The sequence below is a fragment of the Poecilia reticulata genome, chromosome 5 (genome assembly GCF_904066995.2).
Source record: "Poecilia reticulata chromosome 5, P_reticulata-male-v2, whole genome shotgun sequence".
Lineage (NCBI taxonomy): Eukaryota > Metazoa > Chordata > Actinopteri > Cyprinodontiformes > Poeciliidae > Poecilia > Poecilia reticulata.
The window spans coordinates 34,089-59,935 of record NC_088834.1 but is presented as its reverse complement, the minus strand read 5'-3'; the positions used below and the strand labels follow the sequence as shown (position 1 = coordinate 59,935).

Genomic DNA, 25,847 nt, shown 5'->3' with positions numbered 1-25,847 from the left:
TCCGTCAAGGCACTCGCGTTTACAAGCACCACATCCGGTGGGGGGTTTCAAAATAAAAGCCTACAGTGAACCACAAGCAACTGACATAAAATTAGATAGACAGAAAGATAGATGATGCAAATTGACGACCCACAAATATAACTAAAAATTACGAAAGAAAAGCAGCGCAGATAAAACTAGCCAATCAGTGTTTGAACTGAAGAAACACTGTAGAAAAACGTTTGGCCACTTCACTGCATCCCCAGCCAGACAGGGCTTTAAAGAAGAAATAAGATAACTTAGTGTATTGTAAAGTACAGTATGAGAGGAAAATTCAGGAAAATTCTGTCCTGTTTTTGTGTGATACCCCTAGGATTATGAGTTATATATTAGCTTCACAACTAGTAAAATTAAAAAAGTGGTACATTTACTTTGAAAGCCTTGGGACTTCCTGTCCGCGGTGCGAGGTGGCAGTTTGTTTGTTTTGCGTCCAGGGGGCGGAGCCACGGAGGATCAGGAAAGTTACCAAAACAAAAGGTTTTTCCACAGAGTCAGGACTTTCAAACGGGCTGAAATATGTTCTACTTCAAAGTTTAATATGCGGGAAACTGTTTGTGCACGAATACAGTATATAATACAGAATATAGTTTAACAAATATGTGAAAATCTCTGCAGGCCATCAAGTCAGCAGCTGATGTTCAAACGAACCCAGCATCAAAACAGCTAACATTTTCATCATCAGTTGTTGTTTACATCAGTTTTATACTAGTTGTAATTCAGTAAACAATCTTATTTATTAATTAAATGAAATAACATATTTCTTTGATCCAAATGGATGTTTCTTATATGTTACCACAATTTATATTTAAATCATTTCATATTTCCTGTGCAATAATCCGATTATTTAAAATATAACTGAAAATTTGAAAATATTCCTGATATTTGATTGGTTCACCTCTCACTAGCTCTGCTGTGGGCCAATCACACGTTAGCCCCGCCCACACAGTTTGAAGGTAAATTCAGGAGAATAATATTTAAACAAAAACTCAAATATCTTCTGCTTCTGATATACAATGACTACACGTCTTAAAGAACCATTTTTATGTGTACTTTGCATTAAAGTTATTATAAATATGCATAATTCATGTGACAGACTGGCCACCTGTCCAGGTGACCCGCATCTCGCCCGAAACGTTACCAGCATCTCCTGACCAGAAAATGGATGGATGGATGGATGGATGGATGGATGGATGGATGGATGGATGGATGGATGGATGGATGGATGGATGGATGGATGGATGGATGGATGGATGGATGGATGGATGGATGGATGATGGATGGATGGATGGATGGATGGATGGATGATGGATGGATGGATGGATGGATGGATGGATGTGGATGGATGGATGGATGGATGGATAGATGGATTTTCCATTTTTATATATGAATTTCTGATTGAACTGAAATGATCACAGGTATTAATAAAAATGGAAATGTGTCCCTTTTGGTCCTCCGTACACCTGCAGTTTAGTTCCCAGTCGCCCCACATTTTATTTTTATTCTTGTGCAGAAATCTATGTTTGGGTTTAGTGAAATAATAAATGAAAATGTTTTTATAATCTTCGTGATCTGTTCACATTTTGATCAAACTTCCTCAGGTGGATGGTGAATAATTCACTCGTTCACATTGATATCCACTAAAATGTTTTTCAGTCAAATCAAATATCCAACTTTATGAAACGTTTCAATTGTAAACCAGATAAAATTTTAAAGGTGTTTGACTCATTTGCTCTGTTTTGCTACATCTAAACCTTTGTTGTGGCTATTATATTTATTTATATTTACATATATGTGTGTGTGTAACCATGGTAACGTGACCCTGAGGTCCCAAACATCCAGGTTGGTTGTGTATTTCTGGTTCACCCGGCAACAAGCTGAGTCACCGCCTCGCTGGTTGCCATGGCGACAGGCACGCGGCGCGGGTTTGCGTGAATTAGTCACAGGATCAGCAGCCGCCAAACAGTGGTGCGGTTTCCATGGAAACCAAGACAGGAGAGGGAGCCGAAACACCAGGAAGAAGGTGGTGATGCTCCTCCTGCAGCGGAAAACAGATGGAGGCGAACTGCTCCTCCAACACCAACCTGGTGAAACGGTAGTTTGATTATTGGATAAACTTACATGTTACTGAGGCGGGAACCAATCAGATCTTCTGTTTCTTCAGATCTGCCCTCAGCCTATCCGGAGCTCAGTGAGGGATTCTGTTTCATCCGGGTGTGAAACACTGCCACCTGGTGGGCGGCCTGTGTCACTACATCATCCACCGGGGTCACGCAGGGTGCTGGTGCCTCTCCAGGGGTCAACGGGCGGGGTCACCCTGGACAGGTCGCCAGTTCATCGCAGGGCAGTAAACACACACACACGCACACACACACACACACACACACACACACACACACACACACACAGACTTTATATAGACCAATTAACCTGACAGTCATGTTTTTGGACTGTGGGAGGAAACCGGAGTACCTGGAGAAAACCCACCATGCAGGGAGAACATGGAGACTCCATGCAGAAAGACCGGGAATCGAACCCAGAACCTTCTGCTGCAAGGCAGCAGCTCCTCTGACTGCGCCACTGTCACATATGAAGAGAAATAATTCAACACAGAAACCGAAATTAAACTGTCTGAATTACATGAACACAAATAAACAGCTCAATAAATAACAAATATATTAATTTTAACTTAGATCTTTAAATTATATTCAGTTAAACCTTCAAGATAGATGTGTGAAATGATTTTTAAATGTATTTTCCCTCCTGTGGTCGAAATTGGTAACAGCAACTAAACAATAACCTTTGCAGAGACGTCAGGCAGATTCAAACCCAGGACCTTCCAGCTGCAAGGCAGCAGAGTGTCTGATCCACAACCAGGGAAGGATATGGAAACTGGAACAAAGGTACAGCTTTTCACCACAGCTGTCAAACTCCAGTCCCGCCGCCGTCCCGCCGCCGTCCTGCAGCTTTTAGATGTGTCTCTGCTGCATTAGGTCGTTAGCAAAGCTCTGGTATCTGATCCACACAGGAGCAGGAAATGAAGCCGTTTCATTCCAGGGTTTGTGGCTCATCTAAAGACTGCAGGACAGCAGAGGACTGGAGTTTGACATCCTGCTGTAAGCAATTAAATTACCAACAAAAACACCTTCAGAAGCAATAAGCATGGATATAAAACTAAAATTAGATCGCATAATAATAATAATAATAATAATAATAATAATAATAATAAATGCATTTTATTTATATTCCCCTTTTCATCTGTAGATTACAGCAAATCTGCAATTACAATTAATAAAACTAATTAAATAAATAAGCAGAAGCTAAAATAAAAATCTAAGAAAGTACACCAACTATTATTATAAATAACATTAAATGATAAAATAGTCGTAAAGAGTAAAAAGTGAAATAATCATTTTATGTATCGTGACTCATACAGTAAATGAAGGTAACGCGTTTTAAAGAACTTTATTTAAATGAAATCAGTAAACATAAAACAACATAATGAATAAAACAACAGCCAAGCAAAGCAGCCAGAGGTGATAATTAGATGCAGACGCACATATTGAAATTGTCCTTATTTTCATTTGTAGAGTCTGTTATTGATATTTAGTTCCATATCTTAATGAAAAGAGAAACAAGGTGTTTTATTAGCAAATCTGCATTTATGAATATAAAATTTAGCAAAGATTATTAGCAGGTTTATTATAAAGAAACGTTTAGCATCCTCTCTATGGAATCTGTAGAAACAGAATAAAACATTCATAAGGAAAAGTTCTGTAAAATAATAAACCTGCTGACCAGAAGAGACGGTCAGTTTCTGGATGGCCTCTCAGAAACTGCATTTCGTGTTTATGTCTCTTAATGTGACCATATTGATCTTAGCGGGTCAATTTTATGGAGAATTTTAACCGGAAACAAAAATCTGGTCCTGATCGGCGGCTGCTGCCCCCTACAGGTCAAGCATCAAACAGCACCTTGGAGTTTCCATTGTGTTTGATATCCAGCGTGTCTGTGCGGCTCCCCGCAGGTCCCGCAGGTCCCGCGGCGTCCAGAGGAAACATGGCCTCCATCAGAGAGCGAGCTGCGGCCCTGAAGCTGCGGGCTTTTTCTCCTGCAGGTGAGTTCAGGAAAAGTCTCTGCTGGCAGCAGCAGGAGGCCTGAGCTGCGTTTTCTGGCCCAGTTGATGAGGAAATGAAGGGAAACGATTTAATTTAGAGAATGTTTTAAAGTGCTTGACTGATTATTGTCAACTCATTCTCTGTTTCTGCTTTAAGCCTGAACCTGAATTTTCCCCATTCTCTGAACAATAAGTCGTTTTTCTGATCAGCTGTTGGAGGTGCAGCTCGTTTACCTGCAACGGCCACAAAAAGCTCATTTATTGAAAAAAAGCCATTAAAGAGTAATATTTTTAAGTGTTTAAGTGATTCTTAGAAACTTTTGATTTGCATAAAGTAATGAAAAAGTGTAAACACAGAAATATAACAGCTGATACGACCATGGGGAAGATGGCTGACTTGAGTCACGTTGCATTCTGGGTGTCTGAGGAGAAAGTTCAGTGGAGGGAAAACAATGTGTTATAAGTGAAACAATCTGGAACTAGAACGTTTCAAATCAACGTCACGGACTTACTGACAACAGGCTCCTATCTTTCTGAAAAGTTACTTATTAGTTTGACATATTTGCACTAAAAAATCCTGTCTCAGCTGCGGGAGTGAGAACAGCGCAGGCGTCCTCCATCTGGACCGACCTCATCGCCCACCTGAGGTCAAAGGTGACGGTGAAGCGCCGACTGGTCCAGTTCAAGGCCCACAGCGACTGCTTCGTCGGCTCCGAGGCCGTGGACGTCCTGCTGCAGCGCGCCGCTAACGCTACCGGCCTGCAGGGTGAGTCCGCTCCACGTTTTACATCCGGCTGGTCAGCAGGGACCCCTGGGAAAAAAATCCTGTTATTCAGAAACAAAGGGCTGATTCACTTTTTACCATGGTGGCCAACAGGTGGCAGCAGCAGCTGGGCCGGCCCAAGGCATAAGCAAACCAAGCAGCTGCTTAGGGCCCCTTAGTGGAGCTGATTTTTATTTTATTACTAATAATTTCTGTCATTATAATATCAAAAACACAACATTTCACTATGAAGTGACTTGTTTTTACAATAATATATATCTGCTGTAGGGTTGCCACCCGTCGCGTATTAAATCGATACGAGACACGATTTGTTCTGTAGTGATAAATTATTGGGTACTTTATACAGAAGCTGCTCCAGTCACTGTTTCACTCACGGTGTTGGGATATTGTGCCCAACTGCATTCTGGGTAACACTAACCGACACGCTGCCGCCGCAGCTCCTCTACTATTAGCCAATAGCTGGACAGCTCTCCTCATTAGCATATTGATGCAGCAGAAATGCAGCCAATGGGAAAAGACCCAGCAGAAAAGGGAGAAGCAAAAAAAGACAAAGCAAAATATCTATTTTTCTTGACAAAATGCATGTTTAGAGGAAATAAAAGAAAGAAAATATAAACATTATTTGACGGAAACTCATGTGTAAGGAAAAGGGAAAACTAAATATATATTTATGCTTTTATTTCTTATGTCGGTTTTGGTCCTTCATAATAAAAGCTGTTCCATAGTAAAAATAAATCCGTTTGTCTGATTTAACTGTAGCGTCTGTAAAACGCTACAGTTAAATCAACTGTGGTGTTTGAAGCTTTAGTCAGTCGAGCTGCCAGCAGGCGTGGGGAGCCGGATGTTACCGCAGCAGGTCCCAACATCTTGGAATTAGGTGATTTATTGATGAACCGAGCAGATATTTCAGATCTATAATCTACATTCTCGCCTAAAAACAGTAAATAAACATTTTGTCGCCATTGCTGCTTTTCTGAACACGTGTTTTAAAGGATCAGAGCCTAAATTTGGACGCAGCTGTTTTTGTTCGGCTCCCTCTGCTGGTCTGGAGCACTTCCTGTTTCAGCACTTTGTGTTTGCACCAGTGTTGTATAAATCTCAGTCAAGTCAAAGTATCGGTACCAATCCAGAATGTGACTTTGGTAAAAGTCCAAGTCACCGACTGAAATGTTACTGAAGTCTTAAAGTTTCTGAAACGTCTCGAACCGAAGTCTGGAAATTACTGTAACAATGTAATGAAAAGTAAAACAAGGCAAATGCAGTTTGAATGGCAGTTTTTATATTTTGGTGAACTTGTCAAATACACTTAAAATAATGTAGAAAACCAAGTGCAGGCAGAATTAAACCTGCTGCTCGACACACCTGCAGGCATCAGGTGCTGAACTGGACCTGCTTCACAGCTGGACCAGCCTCTGACCCCGTGGTTCAGGTCGTATGGGGCTCCATTTGTGTCCGACTTTGTTGCAGTCAATCAGTAGGTGGGGTCAAAACACCAGCGTTTCTCTCCTTTTGTAACGAGTAACTAAACCACATATTGAAAATGTATCGGAGTAAAAATATGAAATTGAGTTTGGAAATGTAGTGAAGTAAAAGTGAAAGTTATCAAAAATGTTCATACTGTATGAAGTACTCCAAAATATACTTAAGTAGTGAAGCGTTTTTACTTCGTTACTATGCAGCACTGGTTTGCGCCTGTCGGCCACCATATTTTACACTGCAAAAACACAGTGTAGAATATTTCAGTTCACCTGAAAATAAACAAACTTACAAATAACTTTCTAGCTTTTTATGTCAAAACCCAAAATATAAATGAAAGAACGATTATTTCATTTGCATGAAAACATTTTCATTAACTGAAATAAGATTTTAGCTCGAGAAACTAAACAAAAATTCTTGTTCAGATTTAGTTTTTGCAGTGCAGTCGTGGCTTTGGTTGCAGCAAGTTGTCCTGTTTTAATTCTGTTATTATTTTGAAGCCAGTAATGTTTTGTCTTAATAACCTGCTGTTTGTATGAAGACATGAATTTGTGTGTTTGGTCCAACCTGCAGGTGGCGCCGTGTCCAGAGCGCAGGTGGTGTGTGTGTGCCAGGCTCTGCTGCAGAGCGGTGCGTTTGAGGCCGTGGGAGCCGGAGACAGGAGGCAGGATGCGTTCAAGGACAGTGGGAGCGCTCTGTACCGGTCAGGTGTTCTCAGCAGTGAGGGACCGACTGGACTTAAACCAGTTCTGGTTCTGTTTTGAATGGATGTGTTTCAAACCGGTTCTGGTTCTGACCGGTCTCTGTCTGGATCAGGTTCACGGAGTGGCGCCGTCCCGCCGTGGAGGAGCTGGAGCGCCACGCCGCTCTGGTCCAGCGGCTCTTCCTCGGCGCTCCTCCTCGGTATTCTCAGCATTTCTTTTTACGGATCCGGTTTCTAATTACTAATGTGAGAAAATATTCCTGAAGAGTTTTTATTTCAGTCTTTCTGAGTCGTTCAGCAGGCCAGGCTTTTAAATTATGAGAATAAAGTCATAATATTAGAATAAAAACTCAATTTCATCAGAAAAAAAGAAATTAAGAGACAAAGTATTTTATTGTGAAGAAGCTTTATGTCATTTCAAAGTTCTGCTGATAATTTGATTCTAAAGTGTTAAATGTTACATCAAAGCATAACTTCACAAGATGGCCGCCCTGGATGATGACATCACTCTGAACTATGGAAACCCAGAAAGGAAAAAATCCAAAACGAAAATTAAATATTTAAGACTGAATGATAAACTGATGGATCTCTCTGGCCTGAAGTATTCAGGTTAAAGGCGCATTTCTTTATATTTTTATGAATTTTCCAACAGCATTAAAGCAAATAAAGAAGTTATCACGTAAAGCATCAGTTACCATAGCAACAGCCTTTTAGCCGTCCGTTTAACCTCCAGGCCTGAAGAGCCGGTCGGGCCGGTGGGCGGTCCCAGCAGGGGGCGCCAGACGGACGCAGCTCTGCCTCAGTCCTGTAAGATGACAGCGTTGGTTGGCATGGCAACAGAGGCTGAGAGGTGGTTGACCGGTCTGCTTCTGCCTCCCAGTGGTCAACGAGGTGTGGCAGGAGCAGACGCTGCTCAGGCTGCTCAGCCTGGTGGAGCTCCCCCTGCTGGAAGGAGTCCTGCAGTGCAGCCAGAGCCCGACCTCTGACCCCTCAGCCGACCTGCTGCCTCACCGTAACCCTGACCTGATCAGCAACAGCCTGGACAGACGGATCCTCCAGGCCCTCAGGGACTCCCAGTAAGTCAGACCAGTGAAGTCAATATAGTGATGGTGAAACCAGTATGACTAATTTGACTCCCAGAGGGACGTACTGGGAGCACTGGGCGTTTCAGGTGTTTCTGGTTTCAGGGAAGACGAGTGGCTGTCCAGCGCTTTGGACTGTCTGGACTTCTTGCCTGACCAGCAGGTGGCGGAGCTGAGCAGAGAGCTGCCGCGCCGTTTCCCCCCAGAGAGCAGTGACCCAGAACCACCACACGGGGGCGCCGTTCAAGATGGAGGCAAGTTCTGCTCCAATCAGGTTCAACAGAGGAGGTGTTTCCAGCAGCCATGTTTAGTCGCTTCGACCCGAGTCCAGTCCGTCTGCAACAGAGCAGAGCGGCAGCCATTTCATGTCAGAGTGGTTGTCTATTGGGGGCGTGGCCAGCGGCGGGGATGGGCGTGGCCAGCGGCGGGGATGGGCGTGGCCAGTGGTGGCGATGGGCGTGGCCAGCGGCGGGGATGGGCGTGGCCAGCGGCGGGGATGGGCGTGGCCAGCGGCGGAGCTGGGCGTGGCCAGCGGCGGAGCTGGACGTGGCCAGCGGCGGGGATGGGCGTGGCCAGTGGCGGAGCTGGGCGTGGCCAGCGGTGGCGATGGGCGTGGCCAGCGGCGGCTTGTTTGGATTTAAAGTGACAGCGACCCTAAAGCAGCTGCACAGGCAGAACTGATCAGACTGAGATCTGATTCCTATGAATCTGATTTTAGATAAAATATTTAATGAACATGTTTTGATTAGGCCATTACTGGTCCTAAATTGATCAATGAAGCATAAAGGGTCACCTTTAAATAAAACATCTGCAGAATGTAAAATGTTCAGTTCTGATCATCAGAATAATCTGTAACTAAATGAATCCTCCAGTGACTGTCTGTCTGCTGCAGGACCCAGCAGTGATGACGATCTGCCGCCTCGGCCTCTGACCCCGTGGCGGCTGCTGCTGTTCGGCTCTCTGGTCAGGCACTACGGCAGCCGGCCGCCTCTGCTGCCTCCCAACATGGCGGCCGTGTACGCGGCTGTGGCTGCGCTGCTGGGTAGGAAGCTGCAGCACCGCAGGCCGGAGGCGCTGCAGCAGCTGAACCTGCTTCATGTGTTTGGCAGAAAACGGCCAGATGGAAAAGGCGCTGGAGGCTCTGCAGCTGTGTCTGAAGCTGCTGCCCCCTGGCTGCCGGGAGGAGCTGCGCAGGCTGCTGACCTTCATGGCTGCTGCGGCTGGACCGCGAGCGCCGAAGCTGGACAAGGAGGTGACGACTGTCAGATCCCTTTAAGACGCTGTGGGGAGACTTTGACTGAGCCTCTGGGCGGGTCTGCAGGCGGAGAACAGAGCGGCGGTGATGAAGGCGTTCTCCAAGGCCGTTCTTCACAGCAGGAGCTTCCCCAAGGAGAAGCAGGACTTGATGCTCAACTTCCTGCTCAGCAACAGACAGGAAGTCTTTAAGGTGACCTCACATCCTGTCAAACCCGTCTGCCATAGTGATCAGTGCTCTGACCAAGCATATTCATAAAAGTTTAGTGGAAGGAAAAAGTGCAGCAGCACCAGAAGCCTTGATAAGATTGTCAAGCAAAATCCTTCCAGGAATGAAATTTGAAGTTATTAAAATGATTAAGATTTGTTCTCTAAATTATTAGTGAAATAATTTGCCAGGGTTTCTTATTGATATTCAAGAGTAATTGGCTTTAAAAAGCTGCTAAATGTTGCTGAAGAGTTGCGTTTAAGTTAGTTTTACCTTTTTTTAGCGTAATGAGATATTTGCAGTAGGAACTAGTCACGTTATTGGTTAGATTTAGTGTTTTTGCAGTGTAGATATGATCTAATCTGAATTAAGTTGTTTTCCAGTCTGAATGATTTCTGCGTCAGAATCTGAAACAGGAAGTGAGTCTTTTCTGCTTCCTGTTTCAGATTCCAGGATTTCTGCACAAAACCATCAGTGAGAAGCTGGCGGGGCTCGCTCAGACCGATGGTCCAGGTAACCGGCTGGACCCGACTGACCCGACTGAACCAGCTGAACCGACTGAACCCGACTGAACCGGCTGAACCCGACTGAACCCGACTGACCCGACTGAACCGACTGAACCGACTGAACGGGCTGAACAGGCTGGACCCGACTGACCCGACTGAACCGGCTGGACCCGACTGAACCGACTGAACCGGCTGGACCCGACTGAACCCGACTGAACCGGCTGGACCCGACTGACCCGACTGAACCGACTGAACCGGCTGGACCCGACTGACCCGACTGAACCGACTGAACCGGCTGGACCCGACTGAACCGACTGAACCGGCTGGACCCGACTGAACCAGCTGAACCCGACTGAACCGACTGAACCGGCTGGACCCGACTGAACCGACTGAACCGGCTGGACCCGACTGAACCAGCTGAACCCGACTGAACCCGACTGAACCGGCTGGACCCGACTGACCCGACTGAACCGACTGAACGGGCTGAACAGGCTGGACCCGACTGAACGGGCTGAACTGCAGTGTCTTTATTTCAGACCTGCAGAGCAGCTTTAGAGCCACTGGAAAGAAAATCTGTCTCTAATCTCAGCAGCACGCTGATGATGGTGTTTCCACGGTGATGGAGTTTCCACGGTGATGGAGTTTCCACGGTGTTTCCACGGTGATGGTGTTTCCACGGTGTTCCATGCTGATGGTGTTTCCGTGCTGATGGTGTGGCTCTCGTCCTGCAGCCCCTCCTCCCGGTCCGCCGGCCTCCATCCAGGCTGCGGCTGACGCAGCGAAGCTGGGCACCCAGCAGGCTCTGCTGGAGCTGCTGAGCAGCATCGACCTGGACCGCAGCATGGCGGCGAAGGAGCGGAGGCGTCTGCTCAGGCAGTTCTGCTCCGCCCATCCAGAGATCTTCCACCAGTACTTTGGCGACTCCGCCGCCTCTCAGATCTAGTCAAACTTTGATTTCCTGCTTTTGAACCGTTTCTGGATCCTTTCAGTGTTTTCTATGCAGTTTCTGCTTCCTGGATTTCCCATGCATGTTTGCTTGTTGACTTGCTTTATTTTCTAAGATTATTAAATAAACCTTATTGATTTCCACAAAGAATGTAGCCGTCAGGTTTTTGCTAGCTCTGCTAATCCAGCTCCTTTGCTTTTGCCGCTCCCTCTCCTATCGGTGGTTTGCATCATGAAGCCTCTATTTTTTTACGATTCATTCAGTTTTTCCAGTAAAATTCAAGGACTTTCAAGGTAAGTTTTTGAAACTTTTCCAGCACGTTGGAGATTAAAAACAGTACATTTTAAAGCTGCAGGCGGTGTTGGAGGCCCTTGCAGCTCAACGCGGCGAACAGGGGGCTCCAGCAACGCCACCCTCTCACTGACGCTCTGGCACCTTCCCTCACCCGTCCGCCAGGCGAAACACACCGATGTCTTCAGCGCTCCCTGACGACGCACAAGCGCAGTGGGGCTGACTTGCAATTTCAAGCTATTGGGCTCGTTAGAGGTTAACAGGTCAATCCTAACACCTTTAGAAAAAATGGATCCATCCATCCATCTTATCTGGGGTCGGGTCTCGGGGGCAGCAGCTTCAGAAGGGAGGCCCAGACTTCCCTCCCCAGCCTCTTCCAGCTCCTCCAGGAACCCCAAGGCGTTCCCAGGCCATAGAGAGACATCGTCCCTCCAGGTGTCCTGGGTCTCCCCTCCTCCCGGTGGGACCTGAACTCCTCACCAGGGAGGCGTCCAGGAAATAGAATGATGAGTGTATGATTGAGAGCAGTCTTTCTCTCACTGTGGTCGCTGGACCATTTGTGGTGCGAGGGACCGCAGGAGGTGGTCAAATAAACCCCAAAACACAACAATGATGAACGCTGTGTGTGCTGGGGGGTTTGAGTGGATGGATGGATGGATGGCAGAGTATAACAGGGAGTCCCTAAGAAAGGGCTACCCTAACCCTTTCTGGGATTTGGGGTCAAAGTTCAGGTTCAGGACGCTAATCAGCTGCTCCCACCTCGTTGCCATGGTTACGCATTAAATTTGTCCAAAAGCAAAAGAAGTAAAAACCAAATGTGCAAACTGGTTCTGGGTGACAAATTAAACCAGGTTTACCAGTTATTGTTCCTCTGGTGCTGGAAATGACCCCACCCTACCATCAATCCCAACCCCAACTCTTTCCCCAACTCCCTACTCCAACCCCAACCCCCTACTCCAACCCCAACTCTTTCCCCAACTCCCTACTCCAACCCCAACTCTTTCCCCAACTCCCTACTCCAACCCCAACTCTTTCCCCAACTCCCTACTCCAACCCCAACTCTTTCCCCAACTCCCTACTCCAACCCCAACTCTTTCCCCAACTCCCTACTCCAACCCCAACTCTTTCCCCAACTCCCTACTCCAACCCCAACCCCCTACTCCAACCCCAACTCTTTCCCCAACTCCCTACTCCAACCCCAACTCTTTCCCCAACTCCCTACTCCAACCCCAACTCTTTCCCCAACTCCCTACTCCAACCCCAACTCCCTACTCCAACCCCAACCCCCTACTCCAACCCCAACCCCCTACTCCAACCCCAACCCCCTACTCCAACCCCTACTCCAACCCCCTACTCCAACCCCAACCCCCTACTCCAACCCCAACTCTTTCCCCATCCCCTACTCCAACCCCAACTCTTTCCCCAACCCCCTACTCCAACCCCAACCCCCTACTCCAACCCCAACTCTTTCCCCAACCCCCTACTCCAACCCCAACTCTTTCCCCAACCCCCTACTCCAACCCCAACTCTTTCCCCAACCCCCTACTCCAACCCCAACCCAGCTGCTTTGAGGATCAAGTGAATCAGGATTTATTTAGCTTCTGAGCCATTCTCTGTTCGGCTCTTTGGGATTTTGGACGTGATGTTTTCCAGTTTCTACGGTGTTTTTCCACCCCGGTCCTGAAGGCTTCAGTTTTTAGGCCTTCTCTGCTGCAGCACATGGTTTCCGCTGATGGTTGATTAACGGCTTTCTGAATCTGAATGAAGTGTTGGAGCAGAGGAACATCCGAAACATGCAGGGCAGAGCGGCTCCAGGACCAGGCTGGGAAACGCTGCCCTACTGCAGCAGGAATGAGACAAAAGGTACGAGTTTCCATCCAGATACAGGAGTTTGTTTTAGTGGATAAAGTTTGAGTTTTTCTTGTTGGTGACGTTCTGCTTCCACTGGCAGATTGTTGGACATTTTTCCCCCTGACTGAAATAATCTGCCAGTGGAGGCACAACGTCATCATCAGATTTAAATGAGTTAAACAAGCTTCTTTATCTTGCTAAACAGTTGATCATTATTGTAGACAGTCATGTTACCATGGAAACGGGAAGAGAAGCAGGCCCACAGCATGCCTGATCCTCTACCATACCTCCACAACAGAGGGTGTGTCACTAAAATGATTTATGCTATGAAAAAATGTATGTTTATTTCCAACAGTTAGGATTACTTAATCCTAACTGTTGGATTACATCCAACAGTTAGTAATCCAACAGTAATTCACGTTTTGAGATTTGTGTAAAATGATTATATTTTATTTCGTGTCGAACTATTTTTTTGTTGGAAGAGATTTGTGTATTTATGATTTGCGTATTTATGATTTGTGTATTTGCGTATTTATGATTTGTGTATTTATGATTTGTGTATTTATGATTTGTGTATTTACGATTTGTGTATTTGTGTATTTATGCTGTGAGACTTGAATAAACAGAGAAGCAGCAGAAACCTGGAACTGAGCCACGTGCAGCAGCCTGGTGTCTCATGTAGATGTTACAGTATTTTGTAGTTTGTAATATTTTGTAAATTTATTGGTTATGGTGTTTTAATTACTTAATATTTTAATTTAGAGCGAACGACGAAGTATTAATCTGCTAAGACCTCCGAAGTGGCAGGCGGCCATGAGGTAACTTTGTTAAAGCACGTGTCACCTGTCTGTAAATGCATCCATGTCTAAAGTTTTGTGTTTTATTTCCATAGTTTTCACGGCATTTAATAAAAGAGCCCGTCTAAAGGAAGCCAGTGTGTCGCTTTGGAGTGTGAATGCTCCAAGTACCGAGTTTCACTTTTCTGGTTGCTCCGTAAACGTCGCTGTGCTTCTCCTGCTTACTTTGTGCTATTTTCACCATTCAGCTTTTATACTATTCAGCTCTCCTAATGTCGGCTCCATCTCTTATTATTCATGACCTTCATACTTTTTATAATAGAGCTTTTTATACATTTTTCTCCCCATGGGGGAAACGGCTCCATCCTGTGGCCGAATCTCACAGCAGATGTTCGGGTCAGGATGGCGTTAGCCAACAATCCTCCAGTTTCAGGGCCGCGATGGAGGAAACAAGGCAGCGGCCATTTTGAAGTTGGGCAGTTAAACAGCTGGAAAAACTTGAGCTTCTGACGTTGTTTTCTTCTTCGTGCTGCATGTTTTTTGTGGTCGCTGTGCTAAACGATGCCTCCAAACAAATGTTGACATCTCAAGAACCATAAAAGGTTTGGATTCATTCACCCACCGTTTTTATCAGAAGGAGCAGGGGGACGTTTCTGTCATTTTTAGGGTTTACATCAGTTTATTTTTTTACATTTCATGGAATATATTACTGTAACCAGCATAGTGGTAGCTTAGATGCTATCATTAGTATTTTAGCTAGTTTTAGCTAATGTTGGCTTTAACCTGGGTTTTTCACACGCCATGGACCATTTCTTCAGCTGTTGGCTTCAGACGCTTTTACCATTTCCACCAAAAGCATTCAGCATTCACACCTGCATTTTCATAGGAAATACACATTTTCTAGTTACTCTCTGTATTTCTGCTGAAGTGTTGCATTTTTTCAGTAATACTCTTTGCTACAGGCATTTATGTTTCTGAGAAACAGGAAGTTGTGGTTTCCATTTCCTGTCCAGCAGCTTTTTTTTTTATCGTTGACCTTCCCACTCTGACAGCTGATACACCTGATCCTGTATCCATGGCAACAGTAAACAGGTGTATCACCGTTCCTCACAGCGGCTCTGATGGAAAATTCACAGCAAACATCTGAACCCGTCAACTTTGTTCATCAGGATGAAATCTGGTGAATATTAACATCATTTTATTCTGAAAAGCTTCATTTGATCTTGTCTGGAAAAAGAAGAATACAGAAAAGATGGTTTAACCTCAGTCCAACAAATTCTTTAATCTTGAAGATGTTGAGTTAATGAATTAAAATTTTCTCTTGTGTATTTTTTCAGGAAGGCTCATATAAAAATTGAGAAGGATTCTGGAGAATCGTGGAGTAAAAACTGGGGCTTCCTGTCTGAAGCCTATAAGGAGGTAAACGTCTGTTTCATTCACCACATTAATAAAAACCGGATCATTTTCGCCTCTATGCTTAGAAAACAGCTGGTCCCAGATTATAAATCCAGTGGTTTTCATGTTAAAATACTTTAACAAATGAATTGAATGTCATTCTGATCAGAGAGGAGTTGTTGACGTCAAGAAGGCTCTGCTGTAGCAGTCTGTGTTGCAGCGGTACTGCAGAAGCCTCTGAACACTCTGTTGGTGGAAACTGAGGAAGCTCCAGGGTTAGAGTTTCATAAAAATCTGTCTGAGCAGCTAAACAATGGTGACAACTGGTTCTGGTTCTGGTTCTGGTTCTGGTTCTGGTTCTGCCGCCTCAGCAGACTAAAACTCCAGACTTTTCTTTCTTCATGTTCAGATCAAAATGGCCGCCGGTCTTTCTGCTCTGTTTCAGTACGAGATGAAGAGTGTGAAGCTGAAGACAGGACTGAAAACAGAGCTCCACCCTGAGCTGACGATTCGACCTTTGACCCCTCCACAAAGACACATCCAGGTGAGGCTCAGCCAGCATCTCTCCTCTCTGCTGCCTACCTGTGCTCCACCTGTCCGTCCCTCGTCCAGGTCGGCTCTTCCTCTGCCGTCCCTCTGACCTCTCAGCGTTTCATCGGATGGCGTTCTGGATCGTCGGGCCTCCACCTGGAAAAGTACAGCGCAATGCATCATGGGAGGCGTAGTTTCCTGAAGGATTTGGTTGGTCTCTAGATGCTTGCAGCTGAGTCTGATACAGTAAATAATAATAATAATAATAATAATAATAATAATCATAACTTAGGATGTTGGTGAATCCGTGCATGGCAGGCAATTAAAGACATACTTTCAAACAATAATTCAGTCTGATTGCATTTTGTTGATTTATTTACACCCTTTTACTAATTAATGGCTGAAATCTGTAACATGATTATTATTTTCAAACCACTTATTGTCAACATGAAAGCCTGACTGGAATGCATAGCATACAGTCTTTCAAAATAAAACCATTTTTTAGTTATCACCGATGAGATTTAGTGTGCTTATTACTAATGAATTATTATATTATCCAAATATCTAGCTAGCAGCCAAAGTATTTAGTTAGGCTACACATTCAATTTGAAAATTAAATGTCGTTTTAAGAAAATATTTAGTTTACCGAAATATTTTGCAATATCAATTTTGTAAACTCAATATTTAGCTTGTGAAGTAAATATTTAATTTGAAACTTAGCTGTAAATGTATGAATAAAAATAAAAAACCTTTTTCTGATCTGATGGGCTAATAAAAATTCTGCTCTTAATTTTACTGTATAACTTTGCATCCCATCGCAATTAGCTCAAACCTTAAGGAATTACTGGAACAGCTTCTTGTGAAGCAAAAGTATTTTGACTTCAATGGGCTGTAAGTTTGGATTCTTCACTCCTCTGGATTTTAAGATCACGGTTTTTTGTAGAGATGCTTTAAATATTTTCTACTGTCTCAAATCTTTGAGTTTCCCGTTTTGAATAGAAGCGCTTCAATAAAGATCAATGAAGATGCTGATCATGGCGGCCGGATCCCCTCTCGTCTTCCGGCTGAGTCACGGCGCTTACGTAATGACATCACGAGGCCTGTGAGCGAAAAGCGGAAGAAGGGAGTGAAAACACCAGCGGCAGTTGGGACGTTTAGGAGATTCTCGTTAGCATTTCACCGGTTCGCTCTCACAAAGTTCCGCTGGGTTGTGTGTGTTCACAGCCGAACAGGCGCATTTTCATCTGAATCACACAAAATGTCGCTGTTTGGTAAGATATTCGGCACCGGAGCAGGGAAGGGAGGGAAGGGACCGACTCCCCAGGAGGCGATCCAGAAACTCCGGGAAACGGAGGAGATGTTGGCCAAAAAACAAGAGTTTCTAGAGAAGAAGATCGACCACGAGCTGCTGACGGCGAAAAGGAACGGCACGAAAAACAAACGAGGTGAGAGGAAAGTCCCTGGCTGTTCGGGGTTGAGGCTGAACAGCTGCTTGGTTAGTTGGTTGGTTGGTTAGTTGGTTGGTTGGTTCGCCCGCAGGCTAACCCTCCAGAAGGAGAATGACAGCTGGCACTTCATTTTTAAATAATTTGTTCATGAGCAGGGGAGCTTCTGCTGAGGCTTTTAGTTTGAGCTGAAATGAACCGGAACAGCTAAAACTACTCATTAAACGAGCAGAAAGTGTTAAAACGAGCAAAACTCGAGCTTAAACTGTAAAAAATAAATAATTGTCCAGTATGCTCGTTCTGTTACTGAGATATAAAATTATCTTTAATAAGATACGACCACGCACTCAGCTGTCATTTTTCACTTTAATCTAAGTATTTTCCGGACTATAGAGCGCACCTCACTATAAGACCCACCCACAAAGTTTATATATATATATATATATATATATATATATATATATAAATCTCTGCTGATTCATATTTTTGAAGCGATAAAAGCTGGTAGCTCTTGAATTGCTACAAAATAAAGCTGTATTTCCTCCTTCAGCCCACTGGCTGCCATGTTGACACCTTGAGATGCCATGAGACCTAAATCCTGAACATCATGGCATGGAGAGCATCCCAGTTTTCCATGTCTGGCATATAACCATTCATTTTATCTGTTAAACTGGTTCTACTGGTCCTGTGTCCAGACAGAGGGATAATCAGTAGCCCAGCATCATGACCTGTTTGTTCTGAAGATCCTGCAGCTTCTCTTCCTAACATGGCGCCTCCTCACCCTGACTCTCACACTGACAGGAGGAACCACAGAGCTCTGTTAGGTTAAAGCTCATCTTCTGAAGTTGGGATGTTTTTCCTCCAACAGGTTCCAGAGGAATCACCTCAAACCAGATGTTGGACTTTATTTCACTGTCATTTATCGCGGTAGAAGCCATTTGTTTGTTAAATACTTAATGAAACATATTTACTGTGTTTGATGTTTGTTGTAAATGACGTAAACTCACAGACTAACGAGGTAAATAGTCCAATTTTGTCGTTTATTGAATATTCAGAAACTACAGCGGCTGTAAAGGTCAAAGGTAAACAACCTGAACAGGTGATCAGCTCTAAACCACTTTCACCTTTTTACTCTGTGAGTGCCGCTCCGCTGGAGTGTGGGAGAGAGTGGATTTCTGACCCCAAAATAATTTCTAACTTGCCCTCACGCCCACAAATATCGCCAGATTGGCCTAAAGGTCGGTCAGGACGTAGATACGCATGCCTGCTCCGGTTAAATGTTTTCAAAATGTCCCTAGTGTTTACGGTTTTCTCTCCAGGTGCTTTCGACCGATGTGGTGCGACAGGATAAACTCACGCTCAGACCTATCTTTTTCCATATATTTCTGAAAAATGTCAGACCTGAGCGCACATCATCTATCTCTCATCGCTGTTAATACTGTGAGCCAGGTAGAGACATGAAACACGGGAATATCGGAGAAGACAAATAGCCCTGTCATACGCTTCGAACGGTTTTCAAATACATGGCACGGTTCCAGAATGGGAAGGAGTTGTTCGAAGGGCTGTTTTGGTTAGAAAACTGGCTGGTTTGAAGAGGAATTTCCCACATTTTGGCTGCCACAGCTGCAGGGGATTCATTAATTACCATAGCAACAGAACACAGAGCCTGGATAATTACCATAGCAACAGAACACAGAGCCTGGATAATTACCATAGCAACCGAACACAGAGCCTGGATAATTATCATAGCAACCGAACACAGAGCCTGGATAATTACCATAGCAACCGAACACAGAGCCTGGATAATTACCATAGCAACCGAACACAGAGCTGCTCAGGACTGCAACACGCCATAACTGTAGTTCTATCTATGGGCAACATGTCAGAACTACAACATGGCGGAAATGTCAGCTAAACTGAAGTTACTCTCACCCTGTAGGCCAGAGACGGCTGGAGTTGGCAGGGGATTAATTACACAGAGCAGAGCAGAGCAGAGCAGCCATGTCTGTAGTTCTACCTGTGGCCAACTCTCACTTAAACACAGGGCTGAGGATCATGTTGGAACTACAACATGGCGGAACTGTAGTTTACTATAGAGGAGGACTAAACTGGTATTTACAACTACTTGTGTTTTCAGCATTATACAACTGATTTAACACTTTAACTATTACACATGGGATTAGTTTGGCAAATTCCAAAATAAAAGCCTCAGGTATGACTTCTCCTCTCTCACCAGCCTGTTGCATCCATGCAATGAGACTAAAGAGGAAGAAGACTCAACACGACGTGCAGCAAACGTCGGGACCTGATGAGCTTCTTTATCCCGGCTGAAAACAATCTGAGTCTTCTTCACTTTGCTTTGAAATAAAAGCGACTCGTTCCCAGAAAGGATCAGCAGAGAGAAAGTGACCTGGACTCAGTGCTGTAATCTCATAAAGAGTCACATGATGTCATTTCAGATCATGTCTGGATGCTGAAATAATTGAATCAAACTGGGACTGAGAGCCGCCGTGAGGCTCAGTGGATCCACACGGACCTGCAGGAACCTAAATATAAATATCCTCAGATGGATATGGACAGCAATAAGCTGGTGGGAAGCTCAGGCCTATTTAAACCTGTTGTTTTGTTGCATTTGAGACGTGTCCTGAAGGTCAAAGGTCACAGATTCAGGTCGAAGCAGAGTTTGGTTTGAAGTGTTTAATAAAGCGTGTTTGGAGAAAGTTTTCACCGACGACGTTTTCTACTCACATTCTCATTTCTCTTTCACCACAGATCCATAAAAACCAGTCAGCCTTGGAAGCTTAAATTTTAGATAAAATTACAAAAACCTTTTTATTTTCTACATTTTTATATGTTTAACAGGAATATTTTATTGAAACAGTTTCTCAGCTGCTGGATCAGGATGCGGCTCAGGATGAGGTCATGTTTGTCCTCCTAACGTAGGAGGAGCAAAAACATGACACATGAATGCTTTGTGTCGTATTTTTAATTTTCCATTTTTAGATTTTCTGTATGTATTTTTTAAAGCTTCACATCAGTGAAATTGCACTCTGACCTTTTGTCTCAAACCTCTGGAAGAGCCTGACGTATTGAGGACCGTGTGAAATCATCCCGGAGCGTCACGAATCAGTAATGTTAGCCAAACTGTGTCATTTTTATTTAAAAGCAAGACGTTTCATTTCTTCAAAGGTTTTTGATTCTTTCTGGTTTTTTAGAGATTCTGTGATTTGGTCAGGAGTCAGAAAGGGTCAAAGTTCAGAAACTGGATCCAGAATAAATGGAAATATGGTCAAATCTTAAAATACTCACAAGCTACACAAGTACTGTCTGTGTACTTTTGGACCATTTCTAGAAAACCCCCAAACATTTCTCAACAAAAAGCAGTTTGTGTCCAAAGTGTGGCCTACCTGAAATCTACCTGAGAGCCCAGACAGACGTGAAAGGGTTAATTCACCCCTTCGCAAAATAAGAACGAGTGAATTTGGAGACTGAATGTTTTTAACGATTAAAAGGCAAAATGCCCTCCAGCAGGCGGCCTGGCAAGGGTTAGGGGTCAAGGGTCAAGGGTTGTTCTGCCCCAGGCTGGAAGTTGAAAATGTCTTAATTAGTTTTAAAAAGTTCTACAGTATTAATTTCTCTGTATTTTATTTTGAAGGAGAATTTTGAGATAGCAGTGCATTGTGGGTAGCAGAGGCAGCTGCAGTTTGTAAAACCTGCTCAGAGAGAGAGAGACTGTTGATGTCTGAACTTCATCTTTTCTTACGCCTCAGAAAACGGCGGCTGTAAGTTCAGTCTGTGGCCCGTTTGGTGTTGGATGTTTGTTACTTTATTTTGAGATGGTTTTCCAAATGCGTTTATTCTAGAAAAGCCATATCCTGATGGCTTTTATTTACATAGCAACCGTTGCTACGTGACTGTTTCTTAACTGCAGCTCAGGTTAATTCTGACACTGGAAGTTTATTCTGTGTATTTAGAGCTGATGCATATTTTATTTTTCTGTTTCTTTCATTGAGCTTTTCACACCACGGCTCAAAGTTGTGTCAAGAAAACGTAATAAAGGAGCAAAAGACGCTCAGCTTCCTGGCTCATGAAGTTGAGTTTGGTTAACATACACAGAGTATCTAAAACGAAGTGATAACAGTACAAGGGTCAAAGGTCAAGGGTTAGCTGATGAAATCAGGCAAAGGGTTTTTATTCCTCTGGGCTAAGATAGATGGACAGGTGGACAGTGGACTGGTGGACAGATAGACAGGTGGACGGGTGGACAGTGGACAAATAGACAGGTGGACAGTGGACTGGTGGACAGATAGACAGGTGGACGGGTGGACAGTGGACTGGTGGACAGACAGGTGGACGGGTGGACATCGCTCCGTCCGACTTCTGGAGAAAACTTTGATTTCTTCAGCCACATCTTGGTTTTACTCATCGACTCTTTCTTGCTTCATAGTCCCTTTCATCTCCATGGCAACCATTCCGAAACGCCTGGAGGACCTAGCCTCGCCTTCAAAGCGCAGCTCCGCCCCCACTCAGCTCCTTCAGACTAGCCAGCAGCAATTAGCAAACAGCTGCTGAGATCATTGTAGGAGCTGCTGCTCAGAGCTGCGCCGGTAAAAACGTTAAAGGGTTAATAGAGGAGCCATGTTGGGACGATTTCCTGGAGGCGGAGCTTCAGAGGGAGCAGGAGCTTCTTAAAGACACGGAGGCCCAATTAGTTAAAGCAGGAAGTCACATTTCTTTAAAGTCATATTTGGTATATTCAGCATTTTTACAACTGAAAGTAACATAGTTACAAAATGGCACTAAGTGCCTGGAAAATCCACGATGCCGCACTTTTAATGATCTAAAGACAGTTTTATGGCAAACAATCAACATATTAAACTATTGATTAATGAATGTGAGGTGGTTCTGCTTGCTGTGTTTTTCAGACTTCATCATTAGTCATGAGATTTTGGTCATTTTACTTCTTTAATATGAGAATAATTATTTTTAAATGTGGAACTGCTTCACAACATTTGTCTGTTTTGAAGCAGTTCTGAGACTGACTTCCTGTTTCCTGTTGCTGCTGGTCAGCTGACCTAGCTGTGTCTCACAAAGATTCGCTTCCTGTTTGGTCTAAATAAAAAAAAAATCCCAGAAGAAAAGCTGATTATGCGTCGGGTTAATTTATCTCAGCTCATGGATGGGACAGGTTAATGGCGGTGTAATAAATGAAGGTGACCTTTGACCCCCAGCGGCTCTCCAGGCCCTGAAGAGGAAAAAGCGCTATGAGAAGCAGCTGGCCCAGATTGACGGGACGTTGTCCACCATCGAGTTCCAGCGGGAGGCGCTAGAGAACGCCAACACCAACACGGAGGTGCTGAAGAACATGGGCTTCGCTGCCAAAGCCATGAAGGCCGCACACGAGAACATGTAAGCTCTCTGTTCCGTTTCCTGTCGCTTCGAGCTTACTTCCTGTTGGTTTGCATATAAACGCAATCTTTGTTACCGCCGTCCGCCAGGGACATCGACAAGGTGGACGACCTGATGGCGGACATCACGGAGCAGCAGGAGCTGGCGCAGGAGATCTCTGATGTCATCTCCAGACCGGTGGGCTTCGGGGAGGATTACGACGAGGTGAGAGCCGATCGGAACCAGAGATCTTGATGTTCGCTCTTTGATTATTATTCTTCTTCAGACGCCACCACAAAACAAAGCGTTGCGGCGGCCATCTTTACTGCTTCAACAGAGGGATACTAGGCGGCGGCCATCTTTACTGCCTAACGGAGCGCTGCGGCGGCCATCTTTACTGCTTAAGGGAGTGATGCGGTGGCCATCTTTATTGCTTAAATGTAAACGGAGCGGTGCGGCGGCCATCTTTACTGCTTAAGGGAGCGATGCGGTGGCCATCTTTATTGCTTAAACGGAGCGCTGCGGCGGCCATCTTTACTGCTTAAGGGAGTGATGCGGTGGCCATCTTTACTGCTTAAATGTAAACGGAGCGCTGCAGCGGCCATCTTTACTGCCTAACGAAGCGCTGCGGCGGCCATCTTTACTGCTTAAATGTAAACGGAGCGCTGCAGCGGCCATCTTTACTGCTTAAATGTAAACGGACCGCTGCAGCGGCCATCTTTACTGCCTAACGAAGCGCTGCAGCGGCCATCTTTACTGCTTAAATGTAAACGGACCGCTGCAGCGGCCATTTTTACTGCTTAAACGGAGCGGTGCAGTGGCCATCTTTACTGCCTAACGGAGCGCTGTGGCGGCCATCTTTACTGCTTAAATGTAAACGGAGCGCTGCAGCGGCCATCTTTACTGCTTAAACGGAGCGCTGCAGTGGCCATCTTTACTGCTTAAACGGAGCACTGCGGCGGCCATCTTTACTGCTTAAATGTAAACGGAGCGCTGCAGCGGCCATCTTTACTGCCTAACGAAGCGCTGCGGCGGCCATCTTTACTGCCTAAGAGAGCGCTGCGACGGCCATCTTTACTGCTTAAACGGAGTGTTGCGGCGGCCATCTTTACTGCCTAACGGAGCGGTGCGGCGGCCATCTTTACTGCCTAACGGAGCGGTGCGGCAGCCATCTTTACTGCTTAAATGTAAACGGAGTGTTGCGGCGGCCATCTTTACTGCCTAACGGAGCGGTGCGGCGGCCATCTTTACTGCCAGATTATGACCTAATCCCCGCCTCTGTGTCCAGGATGAGCTGATGGCGGAGCTGGAGGAGCTGGAGCAGGAAGAGCTGGATAAAAACCTGCTGGAGATCGAGGGAACAGAAGACGTGTCTCTGCCCAGCGTCCCGTCCACATCGCTTCCCTCTCAGCCAGGTGAGACTTCCTGTTCAGACTTGCCTGCTTTTGTGCCGGACGCTCAGCCTCACCTTTGACCTCTTCTCTGTTTCTGCTCCAGCCAAGAAGAAGGTGGAGGAAGACGAGGACGACATGGCCGACCTGGAGGCCTGGGCAGCCAACTGAGCGGGGTTTCCCTAGCAGAGCAGCAGGGGCTGTCGGCTGCTGATGCTGCTCTGCGTCCCAGCTTCTCTTCCTGCTGAGCGACCTCTGACCTCTGTTCCCTCTGAGTGAAACAAAAAGTCCTCCAGGAGCCTGAGGCTACCCTGTGTTTGTGGAAATGGTGTGTGTGTGTGTGTGTGTGTGTGTGTGTGCGCGCGCGCGCGTAGCAGCAGGACCAGGCTTGTTTTGCAGCAATGTGAAGCAACAACTCGTGTACAGAGAGTGGCGCGGCGGTGGCGGCCATCTTGCTGCTCTCCATGTTCCTGCCAGTCTGCTGCACTGCAGAGGTGATGAACCCGTTTCTGCTGAATGTCTTAGGAACGTCGGATCGGTACTGAACCGTGATCCACAGATTCCTGAGGGAGCGTTTGCTCCTGTTGCACAGCTGGAGTTTAAGTTTTCATGAAACCTTCGCTGCCACACCTTCAAGTCTTATTTTCATAAAGCAATTTGGAAGAAAACATGAAACATTTTGCTTCGTTTCAAAAGTTTAAATAATCTAAAATTTCTCACACATCTCTGAAACAGATATGTTGCATCAACCAGCTGCTTAAATTTTCTCTGAATGTGAATTTAGCTGCAGGAAGAACACGCCGCCGCGTTCTGCTCTGAGCTGCTGCTCTTCTCGCCGAGTTAATCTCCTCAGTTTGCTGAACGGTTTGGGATTAAATGAGACTGAGGTGAACTCCTGAAGGGAGGTTTTGTGTTCCAGCTGTAAATTGATAAGTTGATGTTTGATCTGTTTCTGATTGGCCTGCTGCTCTGCTGAATGAAACGTGCCTGACACCTCCTGCGCCTTGTGGTTTGCGGTTTCCTAACGACTGGCTTTATGTGTAACTCTGCTCCAGCACTCACTGATGGACCCGATGGGTTCTGGTTCTGACTCGGTCTTCCTGCTGAAATTAACACGGAAACGAGCTCCTGCTCACTGCCGGGCTGCGGCCTCTCGTCCTGCTCGTCAGACCTAAACTTTGATAAAAGCGTTGCAGCCCTCCAAGCCGCTCTTTGTATTTATCAGTAAAAAGCTCCAACATATGCTGGGATTACTTTACCTCAGATGTCGTCATGCTCTTCCTGACTGCACTGTTCTGGACTTTATGCGGCGCAAGCTGTTGCTACAGCACAGGTAACCTGAATAAAGTTTGGATTCAATGACTTGTAAGAATTGCTGATTCTCCAAATAAAAGAATTAGATTTTTATGCTTTTTATCAATCAGCCATTGCTGGACCTTTTTTTCCAGTTTTTTAAATGTGCCTTTTTTATTAAATGGTTTTGCCTCTTTGTAAGTCTTGGTGGATGGAGGAAGTGGTTCCTAAATTCAGTTCCGGGTCAAAGATATTTAAAAAGTTCATCCATAGATAAACAGAACTGGTCCAAGAGCTGATCCCTGAGGAACACCTCCACCAACAGCTTCCTTGTTTTCAAGCTCAAACTCGTT

The 25,847-nt window shown here is 45.2% G+C and overlaps 3 protein-coding genes and 1 long non-coding RNA gene across 9 annotated transcripts; all 4 read left to right on the top strand.

Annotated features, from left to right (window-relative positions):
• Nucleotides 1–1,414: 1,414 nt before the first annotated feature.
• On the top strand, nt 1,415–3,184 carry LOC145551557 (uncharacterized). Its single transcript, XR_014087426.1, has 3 exons — nt 1,415–2,123; nt 2,201–2,939; nt 3,065–3,184. It is a non-coding gene; the product is annotated as an uncharacterized LOC145551557 (long non-coding RNA).
• Nucleotides 3,185–3,971: 787 nt separating this feature from the next.
• Nucleotides 3,972–11,926, top strand: LOC103464229 (DEP domain-containing protein 7-like). Of its 4 annotated transcripts, none has more exons than XM_008408196.3 (12): nt 3,972–4,153; nt 4,740–4,919; nt 6,987–7,116; nt 7,230–7,316; nt 7,850–7,923; nt 7,997–8,192; nt 8,304–8,452; nt 9,091–9,240; nt 9,308–9,450; nt 9,520–9,645; nt 10,107–10,173; nt 10,898–11,926. In XM_008408196.3, the coding sequence occupies exons 1-12, from the start codon at nt 4,096–4,098 to the stop codon at nt 11,107–11,109; spliced, it is 1,572 nt and encodes a 523-aa protein (XP_008406418.3). In that variant the 5' UTR covers nt 3,972–4,095; the 3' UTR covers nt 11,110–11,926. The 4 variants fall into 4 exon arrangements, with proteins under 4 accessions (XP_008406418.3, XP_008406419.3, XP_008406420.3 ...); XM_008408197.3 differs by lacking the exon at nt 10,898–11,926 and adding an exon at nt 10,703–10,891; XM_008408198.3 differs by lacking the exon at nt 10,898–11,926 and adding an exon at nt 10,759–10,891 and having other exon boundaries at nt 3,973–4,153.
• A 1,936-nt stretch (nt 11,927–13,862) lies between these two features.
• Nucleotides 13,863–16,784, top strand: LOC103464228 (ciliary microtubule inner protein 1). Of its 3 annotated transcripts, none has more exons than XM_008408195.3 (6): nt 13,863–13,932; nt 14,017–14,653; nt 15,165–15,231; nt 15,389–15,470; nt 15,892–15,990; nt 16,059–16,784. In XM_008408195.3, the coding sequence occupies exons 3-6, from the start codon at nt 15,173–15,175 to the stop codon at nt 16,197–16,199; spliced, it is 381 nt and encodes a 126-aa protein (XP_008406417.1). In that variant the 5' UTR covers nt 13,863–13,932; nt 14,017–14,653; nt 15,165–15,172; the 3' UTR covers nt 16,200–16,784. The 3 variants fall into 3 exon arrangements, with proteins under 3 accessions (XP_008406417.1, XP_081462840.1, XP_008406415.1); XM_081606714.1 differs by having other exon boundaries at nt 15,104–15,231; nt 16,059–16,781; XM_008408193.3 differs by having other exon boundaries at nt 13,882–14,653; nt 15,104–15,231; nt 16,059–16,781.
• A 306-nt stretch (nt 16,785–17,090) lies between these two features.
• chmp4ba (charged multivesicular body protein 4Ba) lies at nt 17,091–25,621 on the top strand. Its single transcript, XM_008408192.3, has 5 exons — nt 17,091–17,422; nt 22,654–22,831; nt 22,921–23,035; nt 24,099–24,225; nt 24,308–25,621. Exons 1-5 carry the CDS (start codon nt 17,236–17,238, stop codon nt 24,370–24,372), a joined length of 672 nt encoding a protein of 223 aa, XP_008406414.1. The 5' UTR covers nt 17,091–17,235; the 3' UTR covers nt 24,373–25,621.
• The last annotated feature ends 226 nt before the right edge of the window (nt 25,622–25,847 follow it).

Coding starts and splice junctions, on each gene's coding strand:
- LOC103464229 (XM_008408196.3), top strand. CDS start 4,096: ATGGCCTCCATCAGAGAGCGAGCTGCGGCCCTGAAGCTGCGGGCTTTT. Junction 7,317..7,849: donor TTCCTCGGCGCTCCTCCTCG/GTATTCTCAGCA, acceptor TTTAACCTCCAG/GCCTGAAGAGCCGGTCGGGC. Junction 9,646..10,106: donor ACAGACAGGAAGTCTTTAAG/GTGACCTCACAT, acceptor TTCCTGTTTCAG/ATTCCAGGATTTCTGCACAA.
- LOC103464228 (XM_008408195.3), top strand. CDS start 15,173: ATGGAAAATTCACAGCAAACATCTGAACCCGTCAACTTTGTTCATCAG. Junction 15,232..15,388: donor GTTCATCAGGATGAAATCTG/GTGAATATTAAC, acceptor GTATTTTTTCAG/GAAGGCTCATATAAAAATTG. Junction 15,471..15,891: donor TGTCTGAAGCCTATAAGGAG/GTAAACGTCTGT, acceptor GCTCTGTTTCAG/TACGAGATGAAGAGTGTGAA.
- chmp4ba (XM_008408192.3), top strand. CDS start 17,236: ATGTCGCTGTTTGGTAAGATATTCGGCACCGGAGCAGGGAAGGGAGGG. Junction 22,832..22,920: donor AAGGCCGCACACGAGAACAT/GTAAGCTCTCTG, acceptor GCCGTCCGCCAG/GGACATCGACAAGGTGGACG. Junction 24,226..24,307: donor ATCGCTTCCCTCTCAGCCAG/GTGAGACTTCCT, acceptor TTTCTGCTCCAG/CCAAGAAGAAGGTGGAGGAA.